Source organism: Lates calcarifer, linkage group LG14 (assembly GCF_001640805.2).
Source record: "Lates calcarifer isolate ASB-BC8 linkage group LG14, TLL_Latcal_v3, whole genome shotgun sequence".
Taxonomy (NCBI): Eukaryota; Metazoa; Chordata; class Actinopteri; family Centropomidae; genus Lates; species Lates calcarifer.
In genome coordinates this window covers 431,800-455,900 of record NC_066846.1, presented here as the reverse complement: position 1 = coordinate 455,900, position 24,101 = coordinate 431,800, and the positions used below count along the sequence as shown (strand labels likewise).

General features: G+C 37.3%; 1 protein-coding gene and 1 long non-coding RNA gene across 5 annotated transcripts; one reads left to right on the top strand and one right to left on the bottom strand.

Moving 5' to 3' along the window:
* The first annotated feature begins 594 nt into the window (after positions 1 to 594).
* LOC127143250 (uncharacterized) lies at positions 595 to 14,165 on the top strand. The gene is made up of 2 exons (XR_007814540.1): positions 595 to 970; positions 8,377 to 14,165. It is a non-coding gene; the product is annotated as an uncharacterized LOC127143250 (long non-coding RNA).
* A 1,008-nt stretch (positions 14,166 to 15,173) lies between these two features.
* Positions 15,174 to 23,935, bottom strand: zgc:92664 (uncharacterized protein LOC436695 homolog). 4 transcript variants are annotated; one of them, XM_018693902.2, is made up of 5 exons: positions 23,586 to 23,935; positions 22,162 to 22,256; positions 21,017 to 21,261; positions 20,241 to 20,348; positions 15,174 to 17,317 (listed from the first exon to the last, which is right to left on the bottom strand). In XM_018693902.2, the coding sequence occupies exons 1-5, from the start codon at positions 23,604 to 23,606 to the stop codon at positions 17,253 to 17,255; spliced, it is 534 nt and encodes a 177-aa protein (XP_018549418.1). In that variant the 5' UTR covers positions 23,607 to 23,935; the 3' UTR covers positions 15,174 to 17,252. The 4 variants fall into 4 exon arrangements, with proteins under 4 accessions (XP_018549418.1, XP_018549420.1, XP_018549419.1 ...); XM_018693904.2 differs by having other exon boundaries at positions 21,017 to 21,243; positions 23,586 to 23,928; XM_018693903.2 differs by lacking the exon at positions 23,586 to 23,935 and adding an exon at positions 22,811 to 22,840.
* Positions 23,936 to 24,101: the final 166 nt, after the last annotated feature.

Here is a 24,101-nt window from a genome sequence, read left to right as displayed (position 1 = left end):
TACATTTATCTACTGTGGCTCAGGAGGTAGTGTAGTTGCCCACCAGTCAGAAGGTCAGCGTTTGATCCCCAGCCACCATCCAGTCCACATGCAAGTATCCTTGGGCAAGATACCCCAAAATCGCCTCTGATGTGTCATCAGTGTATAAATGTGTGTGTTAAAGAGCACTTACCATGTATAGAATGGATGTATGAATGTGTGTGAATGGGTGAATGTGACATGTAGTGTGAAGCTTTGAGTGGTCAATCCTTGACACTTAAGGAAGCCTGCTGGTTAAGTCAGTTTAAAAAAAAAAAAAAAACTCATATAGCCTCATTCAGGACTAATTCCAAAACCATATATACCACATAGTTTGTATTATTGTATTTTATATATTATATTATATATCATTGATGCTAATAATGCACATGCACACACTTGCATTAGGTATGCACAAAGTTTAACTTGTCAAGTAATCACAAAGGTATGCGCGCGCTACACCACACACACACACACACACACACACACACACATACACACACAGAGGGAGACACTGCCCTCCTCCCTGTGACCGGTTAGGAATTCAAAACACAACCGCCTTGCACAATATCCCGTCCTGCACCGCGGCCTAGAAAAGCTTCTTAGGGTTATTTTAATTTAACATAAAAAAATAAATAAAAATCACAGGAGCCACATTATTCATAACTAACAACAGGGATCGATTGCACTGGTCGACAGGCACATTTTGATAAGGATAAAATATTGCTGCGCGCGCGTTTGAATTTCTATTTATTTTTTGTGTGTGTGTGACGGCTTTGTGGGGAGCTGACGAGCAGAGCAGTTGGCGCCACTTTCAAATTCTCCACTGACACAGAATGAGAGTCCGGCTTCAAATACATTTACACATCACTTAATCTCTCTTTTTTCATAATTATAGTAAGATGAGGATATCGCAACAAAATTTCTGTTTTGGACAGTTTTTCCTCGGAAGGTAAGCAACTCAGTCATTGAGTATTTTATAGATTTTCACGATATGTCAAGTACTGAGTTATTTATGTTTTTATTTACATGTATGGCTGCGTCATTGTCATTTTTGCTTGTTATAGTTCTAGGGAAAGAAACTGAACTGATTCTTATTGGATTTGATGTTACTGTAGAAAGTCACTGTGTAACCTCCTGCTTAGGCTATAATGAAGTGCCCTTTGAAACAAAGACTGTTTTCGCATTGCAAACAAAGCTTTACACGACTCTTTTGTCGGACAGCTTCTGCTTTATCCCTTTATACGTGGCGATAGGTCGATTAAAAATTCTAAGCTGTTTCTCAATATAGGCTAACCTTAGGAGGAATTGTTTTATATTTCTGGACAAAGGGTGTTAAGAGATAACTGAGCAAGTTAAGGAGGCGGACACTCCCCCAGTCACAGCCCCCTCCCCATAGACCCCAGCCCACTCCGACCGTTTACTCAGACTAAATACTCTTCGAATTTACACTGTGATTGTTTTAAAAAGAAACAGTATATTCCTTTGAGTCTTAACCTCAAAGCAAAACTGGACTGTCTTACGTTTATATTGTGCAAAATAAAAGCTCAGACAAACTCGTCAGTTTACTAGCCAAACCCACTGACTCAGCAGTTCACCGAACACTCGCCCCTGTCTGTCATCCTGTTATTACATTCTTAGTAGACTGTGGACAGTTCGACATATTTCAATAGCTGGCTAGATACGATGTTGTAGCTGCAGTCACTTAGATGCGAATCCACCCTTACAACGCTAATTATGCTAGTAAGCCATTATAAGCTGTTGTTGGATAGCTATACATTGTTAAGCGTCACATTATAAACGCGTGTAAGTTGATTTGCTGGCACAAGAGTTGGCACCATGGCGACAAGTCAGACCCTTTCATAAGTTTTAAAATAGATTTACAGATATTACAGTGTATAGTGAGCCATATAAAGGGGCTGGCTGGTTTCATGTTGGGGGGTGAATTTTTCTAGTAAGATGTAAAAAAAAAAAAAAAAAAAAAAAAGTAATGGCACAGTTTATTTATAAATTAGTAGAAACTAATCCAGTAACATAGCTAGCCTAACTACAGGGGAGAAGGTAAGGAAAGAAGGAAAAATAAGGGTCTGTGGAATAATATGTGTGTTTAGGGGACCCTGATATGTGAATGCATAAAGAAGTTCATATACGCAGCAGTTATTCAGTTTAGACATTGGTTGTTAGCATCTGATATGCATTCTTGCCATTTGATGTACTGTACAAATACCACCATCTCACCATTTGAATTGACTTACTGAGTGTAGGCAGTATATAATGTCCCCTGTCTTTCTAGAGATATTTTAACTGAGTTTTAGAATTTAGGTTTACTGGGTGTTTTTGGTAAATTATCTAGGTATAGAGGATGAGTCAAGCAGACAAATCAAGTCAGGTCTATTTATTATGGCGCCAAATAACAAGAGAAGCTCTCTCAGGACACTTTTCATAGGGAGCAGGTCTATTACATTATTTACAGAGACCCAACAGTTCCTACCATGAGCAGCACTTGGTGACAGTGGAGAGAAAAAACGTCCTTTTAAGAGGTAGAAACCTTGAGCAGAACCTTGACTATATCTTATAAGATACTGTATCTCAGAGAATGTGCACTTACTTTGTGATAAAAACTACTGTACAGTACACTAAAGTTACATTACATAAAGTGAAATGGCTTTTCAAGGACTGCACCTATTAAGTATCTTCACTGTTAATTACTGTATTGATTGCTATTGTTTATCAACAGATTTCTTCAATAAAAAGTCAAAAAGGATTGCACAATTATCACAACTTACAAAACACAAGAGCAACCAAAATCTGAATTCAGATAACTTACTTTGTCTGAACGATCCAAAATTCTCAAACTGCAATTTAGAATCAGAGAATGAAGCAGAAACTTGCATTAGCAAGCTGTGAATAGTGAATTTGTGGGATTTTTATTGGACAATATCAAAACTATCACCAGTCTATTTCATGTCAACTGACTAACTGATTAATTGTTGATTTATTTCAGTGCTATTAACATCACATTCAATAGCACACTCTAAAATTAATAAATAAGGACAGATTAAAATGATTCTTAAAGCTCTTTTATTATATTATGAACTGTCTGTGCTGAAAATTAGACTATATAGAGTGAAATCTAGCTTTCAAGTAGTCCAATCACTCCACTGTCACAGAAGCAGCTTTTTGATTCACTCTGGCCAATCCAAAATATGAAATAGCATTTTTACATTGCTTACATTATATTTTTCAACATAAATTGTTGAGATTTGTTTTTATGTTACCATCAGTTTACCCACATGTTAGAACGCTAGCTGTGAGAGGCATTTAACTACAAATGTCTACAAATCAAATACTTTTTATTTGGATAGGAAAAAATCTACTGAGCAGATTAGGGCTGCACCTACTCATATTTTGGATGAATTATTTAGCCTATAAAATGTAAATAAATAAATAAAAACAGTATTTAAAATGTAAAAATGTCCATCCCAGTTTTCCAGAGCCCAGGGTAGCATGTTTAGATCACCTCTTTTGTTCAATCAACAGTCAAACCGGCCCAGATATTTGGTTTCTAATGATACTAAACAGAGAAAAGCATTTCTACTCAGTAAATTACTTAAACTGTTAATTAATCTCAAAAATGTTGCCAATTAATTTTAATCATTAGGGATAAGAGCAGATTAAACTTAAATGCTGCACAAAGCTAGAGCTAGGTATTGATAATTAAATATTTTTATACTGCTGCAATTTAATGATTTTTGATACAGATACCCCAAATTCTACTTTTTTCATTAAATATTTTGTTGTGTAAACATTGTTGTTTTTCTATCAAAAGCTTTTTTCTTTTTCACAGAAAAAAGCCAAACGTTTTTAACTGCATCAGTCTTTACTTTTATCTTAAGACACATAGGTGAACTTCACCTAAACAGAACTACAGAATAAAGTTACTAGTAAATTTTGACTCAAATAAGGAAATATTCATTTAAAATGTGAAATAAAAAAGTCTGAGAATCTGATCACAGGTTTTAATTTAAACTTTTCAGTAACAGTTTGTGATTACAACAAATTTATGGTATAAATTCTGGTAATGTTCAAATCTTGGTAAGAAATGTAAGACACCATGCATAATACTATGCAGTTTTAATGCTATACCTTACATTATTTATACCCTGGAATCATAGGAAGGTGTTAGTCTGAAGCCTGATGGTCATTATTACACAGTGTGTAAGTGAGATAATTTCTAGTGACTGGAATTACAGTAAAATCAGAATGCTCTGTATTTTGGGGCCTCCCTGGAAGTTTCATGGTGGTAACTAGTGTTAAACTTAGAAATGCTGCAGGAATCAGTCCATTTTATGCCTGGGTGAGGATTTCTTTTTTAAAGTTAGAATTCAGCCAACAAACTGAGAGCAAAGCCTTGGTCTTTTTTTTTTTTTTTTTTTTTTTTTTTTCTTTTTTCATTTTCATTTGTTTTCATATTCTCTGTGGGTACGCATGCACACATAACAGAAAGGGGGTGGGCAGGGCTTTGGTGTCCTGGTAAAGCAATGTATTTTGAGAGCAGCACTTTCAACATTCTGAGCTGAGAGCCGGCCTCCCTGCTGCTGTCTCCCATCTCATGACCAAATTACATGAGAAATCAGACAAACTGAGCCCTGTCATCAATGTAATTACAAAATATTTCTGCATTAAAGCCAGTCTACCTGTGTTTCTGTTCAGCCCTTTCCCTCTCTGTCTCAATGTATAAAAGCCAGCCTATTGCAGTCGCCTCCCTCATGTCTTTGCTGTAGTTTATGGTTTTTATTTTGCAACTTTACCCATGAAAGCAGACTTCTTAACTTCCTTGAGTGAAAGCGTAGAGAGCTTCCTCTCAGAGCCACACTTTCTTCATTTTATTTCCCTCCCTCTCCTCCCTCCCTGTCTCCTCAGTCTTTTTCTTTCAGTCTGACAGCCGAGCAGCTTGGCAGGTTTACAGCTCAGCGCTCGGCGCAGAGCAGCAGCCCCCTCGCTTTCCACAAATTTATTTTTTACTCACTAATGGTTGGTCAGACAGACCCCTTCTTTGACAGCTGTCTCGCACAAACACATGAGGTTGACCTGATTTTTTTTCAGATTTTTCAGTGACCCCAAAAATGTTGATTTGTATTGTAGAAAGTGATGGCTGGGGAAAAAGGCTGCAACCCTGTAGGTTTTTATGCCTACTGAGCCTCCTCACTGTCTCAGTGTGCGTAGCTGGGGCTCCAGCGAGGCAGCAGGCAGCACTGAGGAGGACTGGGACACACACATTCACATAGCTAGGAGGTGAAGATGTGAGGGGCCAGGAAGGAAGGATGAGGGGGGGATACTCAGTTTTTGGGGGGCCAATTTTTGGGACTGGGACCAGAGACCCCCCACCCAATCCCCCTGACACCACTGACACCCCCCCCTCTTACTAGGAACAGAAGCAGGAGCAACCAGAAACCCCTAACAGGCCTTTTTTCTGCTCTCTCCCTGTCACTATAGTAGTCTGGGTATATTCCCATTGATATGTGTATGTATAGCATGTGTGTGTGTTGTTGTGATGTTTTTAGGCCTACCGTTTTTCCTCTTTTCATTTTTATTTGAATATCTGTGTCACCCTGTAGCCTAAATGCAGTGTGTGTACATAAGTATATATGTGTGTGTGTGTGTGTGTGTGTGTGCATGTTGTTTATTTTTATTTTTTATTTTTTGAGGACCAGTTATAACTGTGGACTAGTTGATGTCTGGTTTGTGACACTGGCCTTTTGGTAAGAGCATCCGCAGAAACTGAAGGGAGAGAAGGTGAGGGGGACTTGTGGTCAGATAACTACCAGTGTTTCCAGTTCATCAGTAGTTAGGGCTAGTTAGACCTTCCTTCATTTTGTTTATGGTCTCTGCAGCAGACGGTAAGTGAATCTTTTTTTTTCTCTCTCTCTCTCTCTGTCTCTCTCTCTCTAAAGCATTTTAAAATGGCTTCTGTTGCTGTGAATGAAGAGAGAAGCAGGCCACAGAAAGATTTTCTCAGCTCTTCATTTCTTCTCTCTCTCTTTCTTCCTTTCCCTCCACCACAATTTTAGTTGCACTCTTTTTTCCTTCTCTCCCTCACCCCCTCCTCTATGTACTTCTCTCTCTGTTTCATGTTTTTTTTTTTTTTTTTTGCGTTGAATGGGACTAGAAGTATGGGTCTGAATCTAGCGCTTGTCTGTCACTGCTCTCCCTGATGACATGACCTCTTGTTTCAAATCTAATAACCTTCCCTAAGCAGAGCTCTTTCTGATTGACTGTGTGATCGTATGGCTGTCCAGGAGCCTCAGCACAGAGTTACACTGCTTTTTTTTTTTTTTTTTTTTTTTACTTTGTAAAGTTAATTTTTGTCTTAAATGATGACCTCCCTTTTTAAATTCCTGCGAATTTTTGATGTACTTAAGTATTTTTCATTACTTTAATCCAACTTTTCTGAAATTAAAACTCTTAAGTACACCAAGTGAGATGTGGTGCTTACAGGCCATGATTCCCTCCTCATTCCTGCTCTCCAACTTTATTTCAGCTTTACAGATAGAAAGTGACAGCACAACTTTTGAGTCAGCAGTTACACCACATATACTGTATATATTGTATTTCAGTGCGGAAACAATAGTTATGTAAATGATGATTAATTGAAAGATATAAATAATTAGGATGAAAAAATCTGTTCCCAGCTTTTGTTGGTGTTTTATATCATTGTTTGTGAATATGTTTAGGTTTCAGATTGTTAGATGCATAAAACAAACATTTGAAAATGATGACTTTGGGCTCTCGAAATGTAAAATAAGCATTTTCCATGACTTTCTGACAGTTTAGACAACAAACATTTAAGAAAGGAAAAAAATGGCAGCTTAATTAACAATAAAAAAAAGATCATTAGTTGCAGCCTAATACAGGACAGCTCCAAGATTGCAGTTGCATCCTATTCATAGTATATATTAATCCTGAAATTATGATTTATGTATTGATGGTCAACAGAAAATGAATTTCCAGCAATTTTCAAGCAAAAAATATCAACAGATCTTTCAGTTTTTGTATTCTTGGATTCTTGGCACCACCTGGCATTGAAAAAAAAGAAAGATTCAAAGCTCCACTGTAGTCATCACCTTGTAGTAGCCTTGTCTGTAGTTTGTAGTGTGATGTCTGAGACATTAATTTTTAAAATTATGGAAGCCTGATTTATGATAATACTGGATGATTAGATTTTTGCATTACTTAAATTAAGTAAGGTGTTTAAGTCACCAAATTAGCCAAAACAGACTCAGTCATATCAGGTTATTTAGTTAATTGGTTTTCCAGAAAATGTAATATGTTACATAATATTTATATATTTCCATATGAAATCAGAAATATTCTGACAGAAAATTTTACCCATTTTGCCCACCCCTACTTTGTAAATTATACATTATATTCTACTTTGTAAAGTCAACAGTTTTATTCCTCTTGTTTACACAACTATGTACCAGAGCTGAACAGACTCCACGTATACTGCCATTCATTTCACTACCAGCATTGAATGTAGTCATTGAGTCTGTGCTCTGACAGTGCTCCTCTTAGAACCTTCTTCATCTTGTTTGGTTGTAATCACAATGGAACTCCATTCCGCTCACATGCCTCAGTTCTATTTTCACTGGCTGTTTATACTCAAGTTGATGGGATACTTACCCTTGTAACTAACAACAACACTTCTAAAATCAGATCAATTTTCAGGCTTTTCTTGTGTTTTGTTAATTTTGATCATTTTTTGATTGATTCAAATGGGTTCCAGTTTATCCAGTGTGAGGTCTTGTTGCTTTTTTGCCATTGACTCAGTATCTTTGATCAGACTAAATAAGCAATTTAAATACCTAATTTTAACAAATACTTGAATTCTTATATAGATAAAATGATTAATCAATCAATAAAGTAGTAATTAGTCGATTGCTGAATAAAATAATGATTGGTGGCAGCTGAAGCTTTCTGTGATGAGTGTGTGTTCAGCAGTGTGGAGAGAATATTTTTTAAAATAAATCTTTGCAAGTTAAATATAACACAAGCAGGTTAGGCAAATTCCTACAGTGTGACTTGGATTGTTCTTTTTCCTCAGATTCTCTTATCCTCTCCTCTGACACATATGAGAGACTAAGGTCCCTTTCACTTCAGCCCACTGAGTCGATTAAGTAACAAAGTGAGGTGACAGTTGTGTCTAAGGATGGAGAGCCTCAGAGCTGGATCAAGAAACAATAGTTTTTTAAACTACTGTATGTGGCATCAGTCTGGATTATGTCCCAAGGACCACATCAGCAACACATGACCTGTCAAAAGCCCCCACTCCCACTAACTCATCTTTTCTTCTTCCAGTGTGTAATTTGTGACCTTCTGCAGGCCTGAAGGTAAGATGCTGTTCAGCTTCTCACACTGTCCCTCTTGATCATTTTCCTGTTATTACAAACATTTTGGATGGTTTGAGGAATGGAGCTGCTCATATGTTTCTATCTAGAACACTGCACTAGAATCAATAAATATGACACTATAGTTTAGGAACTTCTTGTAACTGTTAAAAAACAACAACAAAGTATACATTATATACATTAAGATATGTTTTTGCTGTGTGAAGATATGACATACTGCAGTTGTTTAACTGTTTTTGCTCTTTAGATCTGGTGTTCTTGTGTTTCGATGAGCATGGTGATTTTCATTATGACCTTTTTTCTACTGTGTTCTAAGCAGGTGGCCCACTGGTTTATCATGGATAGAATATAGTGATATTTCATACCTAGAAATCTTTAATTGTTTAAATGTTTGCGTTAGTTTGCAAAGTTCGTGTAAAGCAATAATACTTATGTGTTCTGAGTCAGTCACACCACTGACTGACACCAAATGTGCTATTAACCACCCAGCTAAATTTGTATGGTTAAACAAATCGGCAAATATATAAAATTAGGTTTCAAAATAATGACAAAATAAGGAACTCTCTCTGCTCAGAGACGCTGGGGGCGTGTCTGCTGAGGGCGCTGAAACCACGCCCACTCTAATGCTGCAGCACAGTGACACTAAGCACACTGCTAGCTCCATGCTAGCATTCTTATTCCATGCATATTTGAGCTAGCAGAGCCAAAGTCAAGTTCAGAGCCTCAGGACAATTTCTTATTGATCTGGAATGAGTAGAAATTTACAGTTTTGTTAATCAAATGGCCTGTCTGTCTATCAAGGACTCAAGAAACAAGTCGCACTGTTTATATAGTCATATTACTGATGTTTATTAATACTGGAAAACAAAGTATAATGATATCACACTAATAATAAACTAACTTTATGATAACTAGTGTGTGGCAACAAATGTGTTACTGCCTTACTTTAACCAGTTTGAGTCCTTGTCTTCAAGAGGACACACACATTAGAGAGAGAGAGAGAGGTAGTGAGCAATGCTGGCAGTGCAGGAGAGTTAAGGACGGGGAGAGAGATGGTCAGTTCGGCCTCATTGTAAAGTGACACTGGATTATCAGTGAATTCCTGTTGTCTCCCCGGTGAAAGTTTGTAAAACTAATCGGAGTGAAATGGTCACTGAAAAGGCAGGTGTCAGCTCTCCAACAGTGTGGCTCTTCACAAAATTTATCCACTTCCTCTCACTGCCTTTGAAAGTTTAAATAAGGCATCGACCGAGCTGTTCTGCAAACTCTGGCATCCAGGGAAGATGCATCTGAGGGACGACGGCACAGCTAGCTAGCCAAACTTATAATAACACACAATTGAGCAGGAGTAGCACTGATGCTAATGCAGTGTTAATATTTGTAACGATTACAGTATGTGGGGGCAGGGTTATGCTGAGTGGTGGCTCCAGTGTGTCATCGACCCATCGTTTCAGACTCACCCATAAAATCCTGAAAATTAAACTGATGAAAAACTGTGAAACGGTCAAACTCCACAATGCAGTAATACATAGTTCTTTTCACATGTTTTCAGGAACTATTTTCTAGCATAAATAATGTGTTTAGGGACCAATCTCTGAATTAGCTTTACACAGACCTTAAGAGGTTTTGTATTTGGTATCTTTTGGTGTAAATAGTTGTATCTTCTGGAAAGTAACATAACAGGAATTTTGACATGGGGATAAAGTGAGCATATTGTATATTTCACATACATAATAAATCCAGTTTGTCTTAAAATATTACAGTTGTAATAATAATAATAATTGCAGATTGTATTGCATTTCTCTGTAATAATTATCAAAACAAATAAGTAATGTTTCTCATTGACACTTTACTTCTAGTCTTTCCTATTTTTTTTCTCTTCCTCCATTTTGTCCTCTTCAACCATTTTGTTCATTTCCTTTACAAATAATACAGAACATTCAAAACTACTGTGATCAACTAGGTTGATCAACCTCTTTGAATAATTTGATTAATTCTGTCATTTGGTACAGATCATTACATGAAATGTAATGGAGAAATCCTATTTTAAGCAATATGCAGTTATTGTTCATACAGTCACATAAAGATATTAAGGTATGTTTTGTGTAAATTATGCAATTAGTATTAGGTATCTAAATGAACATGGGAAAATTTGTAAAAAAAAAGAGAAAAAAGGATTAAAAAATCATAACATCTGAATATGATTAATATATAATGAATTTCCCCATTTCCCTGACTGATGTGTTATCCCCGTGAGTGTGTGCAGTTTGAGGCAGTAAATCTAATGGATTCATGGTGTCAAGTGTATCCAGGGTGCGCTCTAGCAGCACATCATGTTTTGCAGATATGTGCTGAATCACTCCAAATCATTATGTGCTGCCACTGTGAGCCCTGGGATTCCCAGCAATGTACTGGGAGCTGCTCCCAGTCACACTTGACATGTCTTACACTTGTGACTTAAGTAACTCTTGTTATTTCTTCTTCTTAAAGGTCAGAGGTAGCCCATCTGTCTATGTGGGTATGTGTGATGTTTCTGCTGTGTGAGAAGTCTCATCTGCATCACTGTGTCATCTGATACATCAGTGTAGCTCTTACAGTTTTTTTCCAAATTCTAATTCTCTGTGACAAGTACAGTTTCTTTTGTTAAAAAAACAGCCAAAAACATTATTCTCAGCAAAATCGAAGTATTTACTCTGGTATTGTAAAAATAGGCCAATACAATACCAATCACAAATTCTGATGGTGTTTATTATTGCTGGTGTGTGTTATCAGCCCTGCATCAGTCAGTGAGTGTGTTAACTTGACGCGTTGGTCAACCTTTAACCACAACACTGTTCCTGTAACTGACCAACAATGTCCTATTTAGTCTTCAGTTTTCTTTCTGTGGGATCATATCATCCCACCAGTTCTCACTTACAGGAATGTTCTTTAAATTAGTGTCTTTATCATGAAACAATCCAAAATGAGACAAATTACTACACTAGCATCAAGAAAATAGGATTTGAAAAAATTAAGATAAAAAAGGTGGGCATTTTTTCCTTATATATTTTAAAAAACAAAAACAACAACTAACAACAAACAAACAACACAAAACATCCTCTTTTTAACCTCCTCATTAATAACCTGTTAATAACCCGTGTAAACCCACAGAACTCTCTTAGATTTATGCAGTGGGTAATAGTGACAGGGTTAAAATGCTGTTCAGCTCGCGACTGTTCTACTGTATATTACTACCTTCATAAAAGCTATCAGCAGGGAGATTGTTTCCTCCCCATTAACATTCATTATTAAAATAGGGGAACAGTTGAGAAGTGTGTTTCACTGTTGTTCTACCACCACCCCCATAAACTCATATCATTTTTCTGAACTATTAATGGCACTGATGAAATTAGTAGCAAAATGAACCAAGTCAATCAAGTTCATTGAAATGACAATTTGTAGGACCCGAACTACATATTTCTGTGTATGTATTCTTGTGAGCGACTGTTCATAGTCCACTAGGCCACTAGGGCTCATATGGTACAGTAGAAAAAGTACTGATGTGGAATTCTGTGCAAATGACTCAATAAATGGAAGCAGTGATTGAAAACCCAAGTCAACAGCCAATAATGCCAATAAGCCAATTAGGAATGGGCTGGTTACCAGTTTCAACATGACCCCTCCTCCTCGGGTTCGCGCGAGTAGTCAGCTCTGTTCAAGCTACCTGTATTCATGGTGGCAGAATGAGGTGACCACCAGGCTGTGTGGGAATATTTTGGGTATAGAAAGAAGACACATGGTTGTGACTTGGAAAAGGGAGGTCAGCCGACTTGCAAGTTGTGCTTGCAAAGAGGTGGCGCTGTCTTGAAATGAACGTATGCAACAGCTACAAGAGTTTGCATGTATAGACTTGCTACTGTACTGCCATAGATAACAATTAACTAGCTAACATCACTCACTTTCCCCACTGAAGTACAAATTTTCTGCAGAATTAGACTTTGACTTAAGTACTAGAGCTGTAACTGCTTAAAGGTTATCACACCGTCAGAATTTCATACTGGCCCATGCCTAAAGCCAATAATGGATGTGTGCTTTCATCAACAGGTCTATATTATATGAGATAAGTTATAATTTTTTTTCCTATTAATGACACTGCTTTGCACTCAAATAAGTCATTTCTGTTCTTGAATTGCTTACATTGTGGTCTTGAGCTATTAACGTGCACACAAAAATGAAGTAAATCTATGACATCCATTATTAAAATATTAGAGCAAAGCATGTCCAAAATCAAAATCAGCTCTGCATAGTCAGTGAACAACTGATTAGCTGCTAACTAGTAGTAGTAGTCAAAGCTGATGTTCAATGTAGCATCACAACGGTATAAAAATACTTAGTGTTGAGGGGACAAGGACAGATGTATGATAATCTAATGATGTTAATATGGTTAATACAATAATAAATGTAGTATCTGTAGGCATCTTAGCACCAAAACACAGCTGCTGACCTGGTGCTTACATACTGTGCTTTTTCCCTAACTGAGCAGAGTTGATACAACAATCTGTAGTATCAGTTCCTGTTGTTACAGTAACTGCAATTATTCAAGAGCTAGCTGTTAATTTTAGAATACATAGAACTAATTTGTATGCACATTTTAAAAATAAAATAATCAAGCTCATCCTAAACTAAAGAATATTTGGAATCATGAAAATTAATGGTAGGGACATACTACAAAGAAATATTTGCAGATGTCAAATAAGCAAAAATGTCCTTGGTCATTCTAATAGAAGTTTATATGTTTACATTTTGCTTTAATGTCTTGAGTTGCAGTTTATCTGTTCTAGCTGTGCTGTAGTAACTACTCTAAGTATGGTGCAGGTGCAGGGGTACCAGTGCTTATAATAGCCTGATTATGACTGAGTATCATACTGGCCCCAAGTGTCAGCAATCACTGAAGGAGCAACAACCTGCACTACATTTTTTCCCCAGGAGGTGGATGTGTCAAAACCTTGTAAAAAGTTGACTGCCACGCCCGTCACTGTAAACGAAGTTCTCTTCAGTCATCAGTAAAGGTTTTAGAGATGCACCTAAAGTTACAGTTAAACTTCATTCATTAACACATTGTTGGTAATATTTCTACAGAAACAGCCCCTTTAAGCTAAAATAAATGAAAACACCTAGAAGATGAATTATCCATGTTAAATCTTGAGATACGTTGCAGCCCCACTGAAAAGACACTTAAGTTACAGATGGAGCAGTTTGTTGAAATGGATTGCTGCATCTCAAACATGATGGAGAACAGGTTACATGAATATCACGAGAGAGTTTTGTATCATATAATAAATATTTTCAGTGTAAGAGTTTTTGTGGACCTTTTGACTTTATTTTAAAATTAAAACCATGACCGACTGTCAAACCATATCTATCCTTACACAAATCAAAATGATGTGGATTGATGATTGTGTGTGTGTGTGTGTGTGTTTGTGTGTGTGTGAGGCTATAGCAGCACATCATTACTGGTATTTCTCTCTGCATTGCCAGTATGATATGTGCTGCTCCTGTCAGACATACACTCCTCTCCATCTTCCTACAACATATAAATATATTTTTTAATGTATATTTATGTATTTGTACCTTTTCTATTTTTCCTATATCCAATGACTATATATTTGCACAGAGTAATTATTTAACATCAGGTATTAGGTTGACAATTTGGATAATGATTGTTAAACTGTAATAAAAGCCCAGTATTTGGAAAACAAACTCTGTTCTTTCTGTGTCTTTATACTAAACTAATTAAGGAGTGTGAAACAAAACCTCTGGTGGCCAGCTGTCAAAGCCACTTCCACTTATGATTTCATTTAAGGATTATTCTTCCTAACTAAGCATGCATCTCAAACTTTGTTCTTAAGAACAGTTGCACATAAACAAACAAACAAAAAAAAAAAATGCAGATTGAATTTTGCAAGAAAAGCCAAAATGAACCAATGAAGAGGAGATGACTTTACTTGATTTAAAAATAAGTAGAAATATGATTGTGTTGAGGTTATTTTGGTCTCCAGCAGTAGAAAATATAGTTCGATAAATAAGCAGAGAATAATATGAATAAAGAATCATCAGTTTCCAAATCACTTGCATTAAAAAGCATGTTGATTTAACACAAGTGACTCCCCCCTAAAGATCCTCTGTTAGACACATACTGTGGTCCACTGCAGGATGATGCCAGTGTGACAACACAAACCACCTATACTATCTATTCCATTCTACCATTGTGTATTATTGTTATTATGTGTGCTGCCACATAGCCACAGGTTGTACTTCAGCAATTTTCAATTAATTCTTGAAACCTTAAAACCTGATTGTGTTGTCAAAGTTATGTTGTTGTTATGTATTGATACATATAGGACTGAGTGACAAATATCAATATCTCAATAAATTCAATAAGATCTTACATGCATACCTTTTTTTAAAAATAAAAAATATTAGGAATAGGTTTGCTTTCTAGCTTCACTAGCGCGTTCTACCACACCTCAAGGTCTTCATCTGTGGATGGGATCTGCACAGTTGTCATGAAGCTGTATAGAATATCTTTTCAGCAAAAGATTTAGATATTTACCAGAATGGGTTGAGTAAGTTTTTACTGTGTGGTTATGAATACATAAATATCCTGACTTATCAGCATCATCATCCAGCATTCAGTGCAATGCAGATTCATCAAGTCTAACTGTAGTCAACTTTAATAACTTGAAAAAATGGATAGCCAAACTTGAGCAAGTTATACTGAATTTAATAGAAGCCAATGGTTGCCTCAAAGGGAAAAAATGCCTATGCAAAATACAGCATGCTTTGAATTTGAATGAAATTTCTCTGTAGTAATAGAAAATATACAAAGCTGTTAAATGCTACAGTAGGCAAAACCAGAGCCAACAGTTTGTAAATAAAATGTTAACGGAAAGCATTTCATGGCATTTCAACTTCCACAATTAATTTAATATGCAAGTCTGCTATAAATATGGGTTATTGCTATTAGACCTTCGAAACAGAAATAGAGTAGGATAAGAACCACAATGATCTTATATTTGACTTCACTTTCACATAGATGGATTGATGTCATGATGATACTGATACTTCATCAGGTGAATATTTCCCAGCATTTATGACCATTATGGTTATTGCACTGATAAATGATCAAGTACTGAGTCCAAAAATGTTGGTAGTAAAGCTGATAATATTTTCAAAGGTAATCTCCAGATAGTAAATATTGTTTTTAAAGGAAAAGTATCACATTTTATGTTACTGGCCTACTTGTTGAGTTGATGGGTATCAGTTCCATGTCTGTGCAAAGATGGAATCAAATGTGGTTATGTGGGGAAACCACCAGCTGGGCTTTATCCAAACTTTCCAACACCTCTACAGCCCACAAACAACAATTTATTCATCTGCCCAGAGTGTCCCTGTAGCATCATGACAACAAGACTCCTAGAATTCATGGCTGTCGTTTGCCAAGAAAAAGATCTAGCACATACTTCCCACTGAAACCACAACTTGTGACAGAAATGTTACAAGTCTGTGTCAAAAAAGGAATGTGCTGTATTACTGGCCAAAAGTTTTAGAACATCTCCATTTTTCCAGCTGTTACTGAAATTTACATAGCATAATGTCTCTGTGAAATTAAAGCATAGAAAAATAAGTGATACATTAAAAAAATGAATCTTAAATCCTAAATTTTATATTCTTCACTCAAACAGCAGCCGAATGCACTTGTGGCATTCTTTCTGCAATGGAAATGAAACATTGTTTGGAAAATTCCTCCCAACGCTGTTGCAGAAATTCCTACAAATGTGTTGCACTTGTAGATTGCCTTACTTTCACCCTTCTGTCCTGTTCATCCCAAACCAGCACCATGGGGTGTTAAAGTCTGGTCCCTGCTCCCCCATCATGTGAACCTTCCATCTAGTTCTGTTCTTCTAATGTTTTGGCTCATTATCTTGCTGTAGGACGAATCCCTGACCAAACAGGATGTAGTAACACACTTTGTTCCAACACTGTCTTTGTACAGACAGAGGGTTTCTAAATTTCTAAACTTATAACTAATTTCTTAATCTGTGAAAAAAGGCCTATTCTCTATTAAGGTTTCTAATATCTTGTCTTACAAAATGTGTACTCTCGCCACAGAAACATGTTTTATCTCAAGAAAATAATTACGATAACTATGCCACTAGTCTTAACTGGTATGTAAAAATCGAGTGAATGATCTGATTCTTTGTGTCCTTTTAACCACAATACGCTTTTGCGGGCAGGTTTACAGGAATGAAGACATTTAGACAATTCATATTGAAGATACATTGGATCCAATTATGCATTTCTGCAGAATGTCTTTGTTGTACTAAATACCTTTAATTAATAACAACTCTAACGACCCTTGTGTTATCATCTGTTAATAAAGATAATTTCAAAATGTGCCAAGATTGACTTCAACATGAAATACAACATTGTTGTCAATGAAGCTAAGGTTTCTCTGTTGTATTGCTGTTGTTTTCCTGGCTGCTCTATCTTTTTTCTTATAAATTTTAGAACTTTTTTGGACATTCAAACAAAGTTAATGTCAACGAAGAAGAGAGAAAATGGTCTAAAATGAAAATATCTTGCAGTAAAAACATTTCTAATGGTGCCAACAGGTAGTTAGTGGGATAGGGTTGACTGCATGACCCCACACAATATTCAGTCCTGCTATATTTACTCCAATGTGGGTGGGTCAGGGTCATCTGGCACAAAGGATCGTTCCATTTTATTACAGCCTTTTTCATAGTTTTGTCCATCATTTGTATGAAATTCACAGGAGGTGAAAGGTCAACGGGAGAGCAGAGGCAGGTCACTGGGATTCATGATGAGGCTGGAGTCCAAGTTCAGGTTATCTATGGAGAAACACACACACACACACACAGACAAATTGTACAGTTCCATTATGTGCCCCAAGAGAAGACCAAACTAACATCTTTCATTTTCCAAAACAGATATCCACTGCTGTTTTTAACAAACATTACACAAATAGGAGAAAATCATCTATTTGTTGAGGCCTATTTTCAGTGAAGGATTAATCCACATTTGGTGCTCTAGTAAGTATTTGAGGCAGCAGGATGGAGTGTGTAGGACTAAGTCAAAAATGGCTCACTAAATTGTTTTTAATAGTTTATGGACAATGACTATGGCTAAGATATATCAGACTTGACACAAAATATAGTGACAAAGCGAAAACTGATGTGCAAATATATTATACTGTACGATGTAGCAAATTGATAGTATGATTTTAGAACTGACCAGCACTTTCTTATTAGTCTCCATATTCTGTACAATGGTTAATTCGACAAGTAAAAGTACATGATGACCAGAGGTCATGTTAGCACTATAGGATGATTATAATATGATATGTTTTATGACTACAGTTCGAATATGGGACATGACCTATGTGTAGAACAATGGATCTTCTGTTATTTGTGTGACTTCTTGGGCTATATATGCTCTAAGTTTTCTGTGCATCTTTTTCAATCTTTCTGGTTGCACGAGCAGACTGTATGTGACCTGGTACCAATAATAAAGTGCTTTCATGAAGAGTTGATCAACTACAAAGTATCTGTGCCTATTCTTCTCTATGCATCTTCTCAAAGAAATCTGCCTTACACAAATGTTAACCTGCATGGACCATTACAATTAAATGTAGGGTTCACAATTACAGTCTAATCATCCATAACATTAAAACCACTGACTGACTGACTGAGGAGTGAATAGGGGTGAGTAGGGGTGTAAATCACAAGTTTGATCACAATATGATATTATATTGATTCCATGGACAACCATTCAATGTTTGGCGATATCACAAAGTCTGCTACAATACAATTTCAATTCAGGAGCCAGCAATCAATGAGAAGATATCATGTGCTGATTTAGCACAATCACTTCAATTTATATCAAATCACAAAAAGCAACTTAAATACCATTAGACATTTTTATTCCTGAGCTCAACCAGACATTTAAATGAAAAACAATCCTCTTTTAATAAAAATAGACCCCCTGTCACTATAAAGTGCCACATTCTGATAATGAGCTTTAAAATTTAAGAGAGAAACTGAAATAACATTAAATTCATATTTGCATACTTAGGCAGGATATTGTGTTAACTTTACCCCCATTTCTCAAACCACATTTTTTTTAGAACTTAGTAATAATAAGCAAGGTAGTACAGTCTTCCTGCATCATAGTTACATACTACACCTGTGGATATAGGCAACATTTTTCCTCATCAAATCACCACTTGCATTTTGTTTGGAGGTGTGCCACTCAGGCAAAGAAAGACGTGCTGGGGGATTTTCAAAATAAAGGCACATCTTACAAATGATTATATTTTGATGGATTGTGATGTTATACATTATGTTAGTGTTGGGTTAGTGAAAAAACGTGTTGCCAGCTTAGATGCGGTAAAGCTGCAACAAAGAGCCAAAGCTGTTGACCTGGGCTCCAAACTCCCCAGATCCCAATCCGATTCAGTACCTGTGGGACCTGCTTAATATTGCACAGGTCCCCTCATACTGGCAAAACAGCTCTGACCTGTTGGGGCTTGGACATGGGATCTCTGAAGATCTCCTGTAGTGTCTGGCACCAGGATATTTGCAGCAGATCCTTTGGGTCCTGTGGGCTGGCGCCTCTGTGGGGCCTCCATGGATCTGAATTGTTCTGGGTCATCCCACAGATGCTGGATCAGATTGGGATCTGGGGTCTGGAGGCCAGGTCAACACCTTGGGCTCATTGTCGTGTTCCTTGAGACATTTCTGAACAGAGGCCCCTGACGTTGGGTTTGCTGTTGCCATTGGGGGTGTGTGCTTGGTCTAAAACAATGTTAGGTGGTTGGTATGTGTCAAAGTAACATCCAGATGAATGAAGGACCTGTGTAGAGTTTGCATGTTCTCCCTGTCCCTGTGTGGGTTCCCTCCGGGTTCTCCAGCTTCCTCCCACCATCCAAAGACATGCAAGTTAGTTTAACTGGTGACTCTAAGTTGCCTGTAGGTGTGAATGGTTGTTTGCCTATATGTGTTGCTGCGATGGACTGGCAATCCGTACAGGGTGCCCAATGTCAGCTGCGATAGGCTCCAGCCCCCCATCCCCCCGACCCTTAATGGAAAAGCAGTATAGATAATGAATGAATGAATGAATGAAACCAGGGCGCTTCCAACTACAGTTCAGGGCCAAAAAGCTGGCTCACAACAGCGTTTTAGGTACTATAAATCCACTGGACGGTATAGGACATTTTCACTCAACTACTTTCTTAATATTGCAAGTCACGTCACTGTCACTCTGTATAATGTTATAACTCCAATCTTAAACCAGATGAAAGATTTTTGTCATCAGACGTGTGGATCTTCAGTAATCAACGTCCTGTGTCCGCATCACAGAGAAACATTGTTTTGTTTTTTTATATGAAACCACTTTATTCAATGAGGCCTTGGTAGATAATTCGGTTCCCAGCAAAAACCTCCTGAACAATGAACACTGAAGGAATCCTAACCTAAAAACAAGCAAAGCATCTAGAAAAAATGTGAGCTAACGTTAGCGACAGATCAGTTATCAGCCCGCAAACAGATTTTGGACGTGAAACTACTAAAACAACAACTCCTGTGAAGACAATTAACCTGACCTCTCTATGAAGTAAAACATAAATCTCTTAACCGTGTCGATTAATAAACTAATCGATTATTCATGCACATCCCTATCCTATAACCAGCCCTACTCCAAATTCCTCCGAATGTTAACCTTCTGTGTGTGTCAGTAGTTGTTCAGGAACTTCACCTTGATCAAAGTTGTTGAGTTTTTTGGAGTTGGATCCCTCACCCAGTCCCTCAATGTCCACAAGATCACTGTTGACATCTGAGTCATTCAGAGCACTGAGGGTCACATCTACACAAACACAAACACACACACACACAGTTACATTTTGACTTGGACACCACAAAAATTATCAGTTCCACAGATAAATAACTGACCGAATATGTTCTGATACGTGTGCCTATTATTGTTACTATTATATATTAGTATATATATAGTAAATATAGCATTTTACAAACCAGAGCCAGAGGAGCCATAAGCTGGCAGTTAAACAAGGTGAACCATGTTGTCACTATCATCATTTTGAGATATGTAATGATATGATATGTGTTCCTATCAATGATGGTTAGGGTTAGGATTAGCACAGCAACAGTTAATAAAATTATTATGAGAACAAATAAAATAGTGTTTGGATACTACTACATTTTTGCCCCTCTTCTAAACAATTAGTTTGGGTCAAACTACATCAGTATACATTGGGGCAGTGAATTCATACATTTTAGGAAGAAGTGAATGGAATATTCACAACAGAATAATTTCATGTCTGCCTCTTAAAAGGAAGTTTTTCCTTGCCACTGTTGCCTAGTGCTGCTCATGGTGGGAACTGTTGGGTCTCTCTCTAAAGAGTACGGTCTAGACCTGCTCTGTATGAAAAGTGCCTTGAGATGACTTTTGTTGTGATTCTGTGCTATATAAATAAAACTGAGGTGAAATGAATTGAATAGTGTTGCTAGACTCACCTGCAGTCTTCTGTTTCTTCAGAGGGAGCTGGCCGGTGGGGGGACCCTGTAGTCCTGGTGGCACAACAACCTGAGCTGTGGGCACAGAGATGATGGCTGGAGTGCCCTGTGTGTTCATGGCAACAGTAACCGTGGCTTTTTTGATGACCTTCTTAGGCCCATCAGAGGAAGGAGGTAGAGCACCATCTTCATACAGCTTCCTCTTCACTGTGCTCTTCGTCTGACCACTAGAGGAAGGATGGGAACTGAACTGATTTTATTCCTTTTATATATACCAGATTAACAGAAGTATTCTTATGGGTTAGGGTTATTTGTACATTTGTCAATATGTTGACTGAGTGAATCTTCATGTGTTAAACTTGCTACACACACTCATAGACTTATCTTTGCTGGATGGCAATATCCCACTTAAATGCTGATTTTCAGGTCTTACAACACACTCTCCCTGATGTTAATCTGATGTTACACGCAAAAAAGACCAAAATCAACATGAATACCTTGGATTACTCTTTGTAATCTTTCAAATTACCTGTTAAGGAGCTTACAAAAATAATGAACTTTCTGTACAGACACAAAAGTGATTTTTTCTGGGGCAGTTATGCAACAATTAATTGAGTCTCCAATCTTGTTAGTACTGGACTATAGGGATATTGTTTACATGCATGCTCCACCATCTGCACTTCACTCTTTCAGTGTTTGAGTGCACAGGAACATAGGTCGGATCAGTTAAAGGAGACCAGCATTCCTTAGTGCAGGAATGCATTTCTATAAGTACTTCTAGGAAAGCAGCAGTATAGGCAAACTCAGTTCTTTACTAGATGAGAGTGTTCTGGAATTTCTTAAAATCAAAACTCAGTAAAAGAAAAAAGTACTCTAAATATTTTACAGTCCCTTTTTTAAACATGGCTGGATCCAAATAAGGGCTGGATCAGTTAATGAAATGCATGAAATGAGTATTGATGTTTTGATGATGCTTATGTTCAAATGGCCATTCACTACTAATGTTATTTATATATAAAGTTATATAAAGTAGTAGTTAGATAAAGTTATATGATGTATTTATTTATATAAAGTATTTATTTATGTGTATGTGTATGTATTTGTGTGTGTGTGTGTGTGTGTGTGTGTGTGTGTGTGTGTGTTACCCTGCAGGACTGGAGTCTGCCACTGGATGAAGCTGCATGGTGAGCTCTCCTAGTTTGGTGAAGGCAGCACCAGCTGCAGAGAAGATCTCCCCAACCTATCTCACACACACACACACACACACACACACACACAAGGATTAAAAGTGGTCTCAGTGACAGATTATATATCATTCACCAGGGGTGGACATGAACACATGTGCAATTACGTAGTTAGTGTGAGAGATTCACTACAAGACCAAAAGTATGTAGACACTTGGACAATCAAGCCACATGACAATTCTCACATGCAATTCTGACAACATGTGCTGCCATAAAAGCCTTCACTCTTCTTTTGGTTATATGATTTTCACTTGTTAGCAGCTTGCAGGGATTTGCAACAGTTCAGACCCATAGAGCATTAGAGAGGGCCAACACTGATGTGGGGTGATGAGGCTTGGCTCAGTGTGAGTCACTCCGATTTTCTCCACTCCAGTGTCATGTTCTACCTGCTGAGAGCTGCATGGCCGTTGCAAAATTATTGCCACTGAAATTATAAAGTTGCCTAATACCCGGTTGACCCGAGGAGAGAGAGAGAGAAAGAACAGAGAAAATGGTAGAATGAACTAGCCAACATTAAGTTAGGTTTGTATTTGTATTTTGCATTTTCTACCGTTACAAATCCCATAGAGTTTTAATCAGCTGTCTCTGTCAACCTCCTGTCATTCCCCCTCAGTGTATCAGCATCTGAAAAATCACCACAGGCAGCAATATGACCGATGTAAAGTTACTGCAAAGAAGGCAGGTGAATGTAGTGCTACTGTTTGTTCTGTGAGAATTGTTCTATGGTTCATTATGTCATTATATGTATGTTCTGTACCATTTATTGTTAAATAAATACATTTTGAATCCGTATATTTTCATTCTCATCCTTGGATTAGTACATAGAGCAGTTAATATTTCAATGATCTCTTAAATGATAATGCTCCATCACATGTTTTACATGTTTGTAGTGAATCCTGGACTGAAGTTTGACATTCAAAATTATATCGCAAATCAAATTGTAATCGCAATATCGGTCAGAAAAATCGTTCAGCCCTAATATAGTGTATGAAGAAATTTTAAGGCAATTACGACTGCATAAACTGATTCGATGTATTTTTAATTAATTGATTAATATAAGTTAGCATAGCATGGCCAATTTCAATACTGAAGTTTTTCCGTTCAATATGTGATGAACAGTGTTCGAAAAAGTTATCGAACTCTGACTTTGCTAAATCAATCTCTCAACACTGACGTGATCTTAATTCACTTCTGCATAGCTCTCGCGAGCAGCAGCTGGAGGCTCTCTGAGGGGTTCGACCGTTTGTATACAGATCGGACCGGCATTTACTAACTCCTACGGCGACAGACAACATCTCAGTGGTTCATACGTAAAAAGAACTTACTTTAGTAGACGCTGACGTCATTTTGCTGATCGCTGTGGAATCATAGACTGAATATAGACTATGAGTAGGACTCAATGATGCCTTCAAATTGGCGGATTGCTGCTACAATGCTAACAGTGTAGCTAAGTAGCATTTGGTGCAACCTCTGATATACAAAGGCAGTTAGATAACTAGAGATCTGGTCTTCCGCCGCTTTTAGTCTTGGTACCTGGAGAAGTCCAGTATTTGATCAGACCGGAACATATTGCTGTAAAAGTTTCACCTACGAACGAATTTCATCACTTTAGACGAGGTCACTTCGCCCACTACATATAACCAGAGGGTTGCTGTTGCCTTCAGTGTCTCTTCGTAATCTCACAAACTCCTGAAAATAATGTTATGACAGTTATGATGCGTTTACAAGACCTACACACATAAAGGCACCAGACAGAGCTGAGTAAGAGCAACTAACGAAAGAGCTGTCATTTTCTATTTTGTCGTCTGTGTGGGTTGAAGATTTTTGTATTTCCGACAGTA

Bases quoted from the DNA above. Each gene is read 5' to 3' on its own strand.
- zgc:92664 (XM_018693902.2), bottom strand. From the start codon at position 23,606: ATGACGTCAGCGTCTACTAAA. The intron at 22,257-23,585 runs GTAAGTTCTTTT...TGTGTGAGATAG, and splicing joins TGACGTCAGCGTCTACTAAA to GTTGGGGAGATCTTCTCTGC. The intron at 17,318-20,240 runs GTGAAGTTCCTG...GTTTCTCCATAG, and splicing joins ACTCAACAACTTTGATCAAG to ATAACCTGAACTTGGACTCC.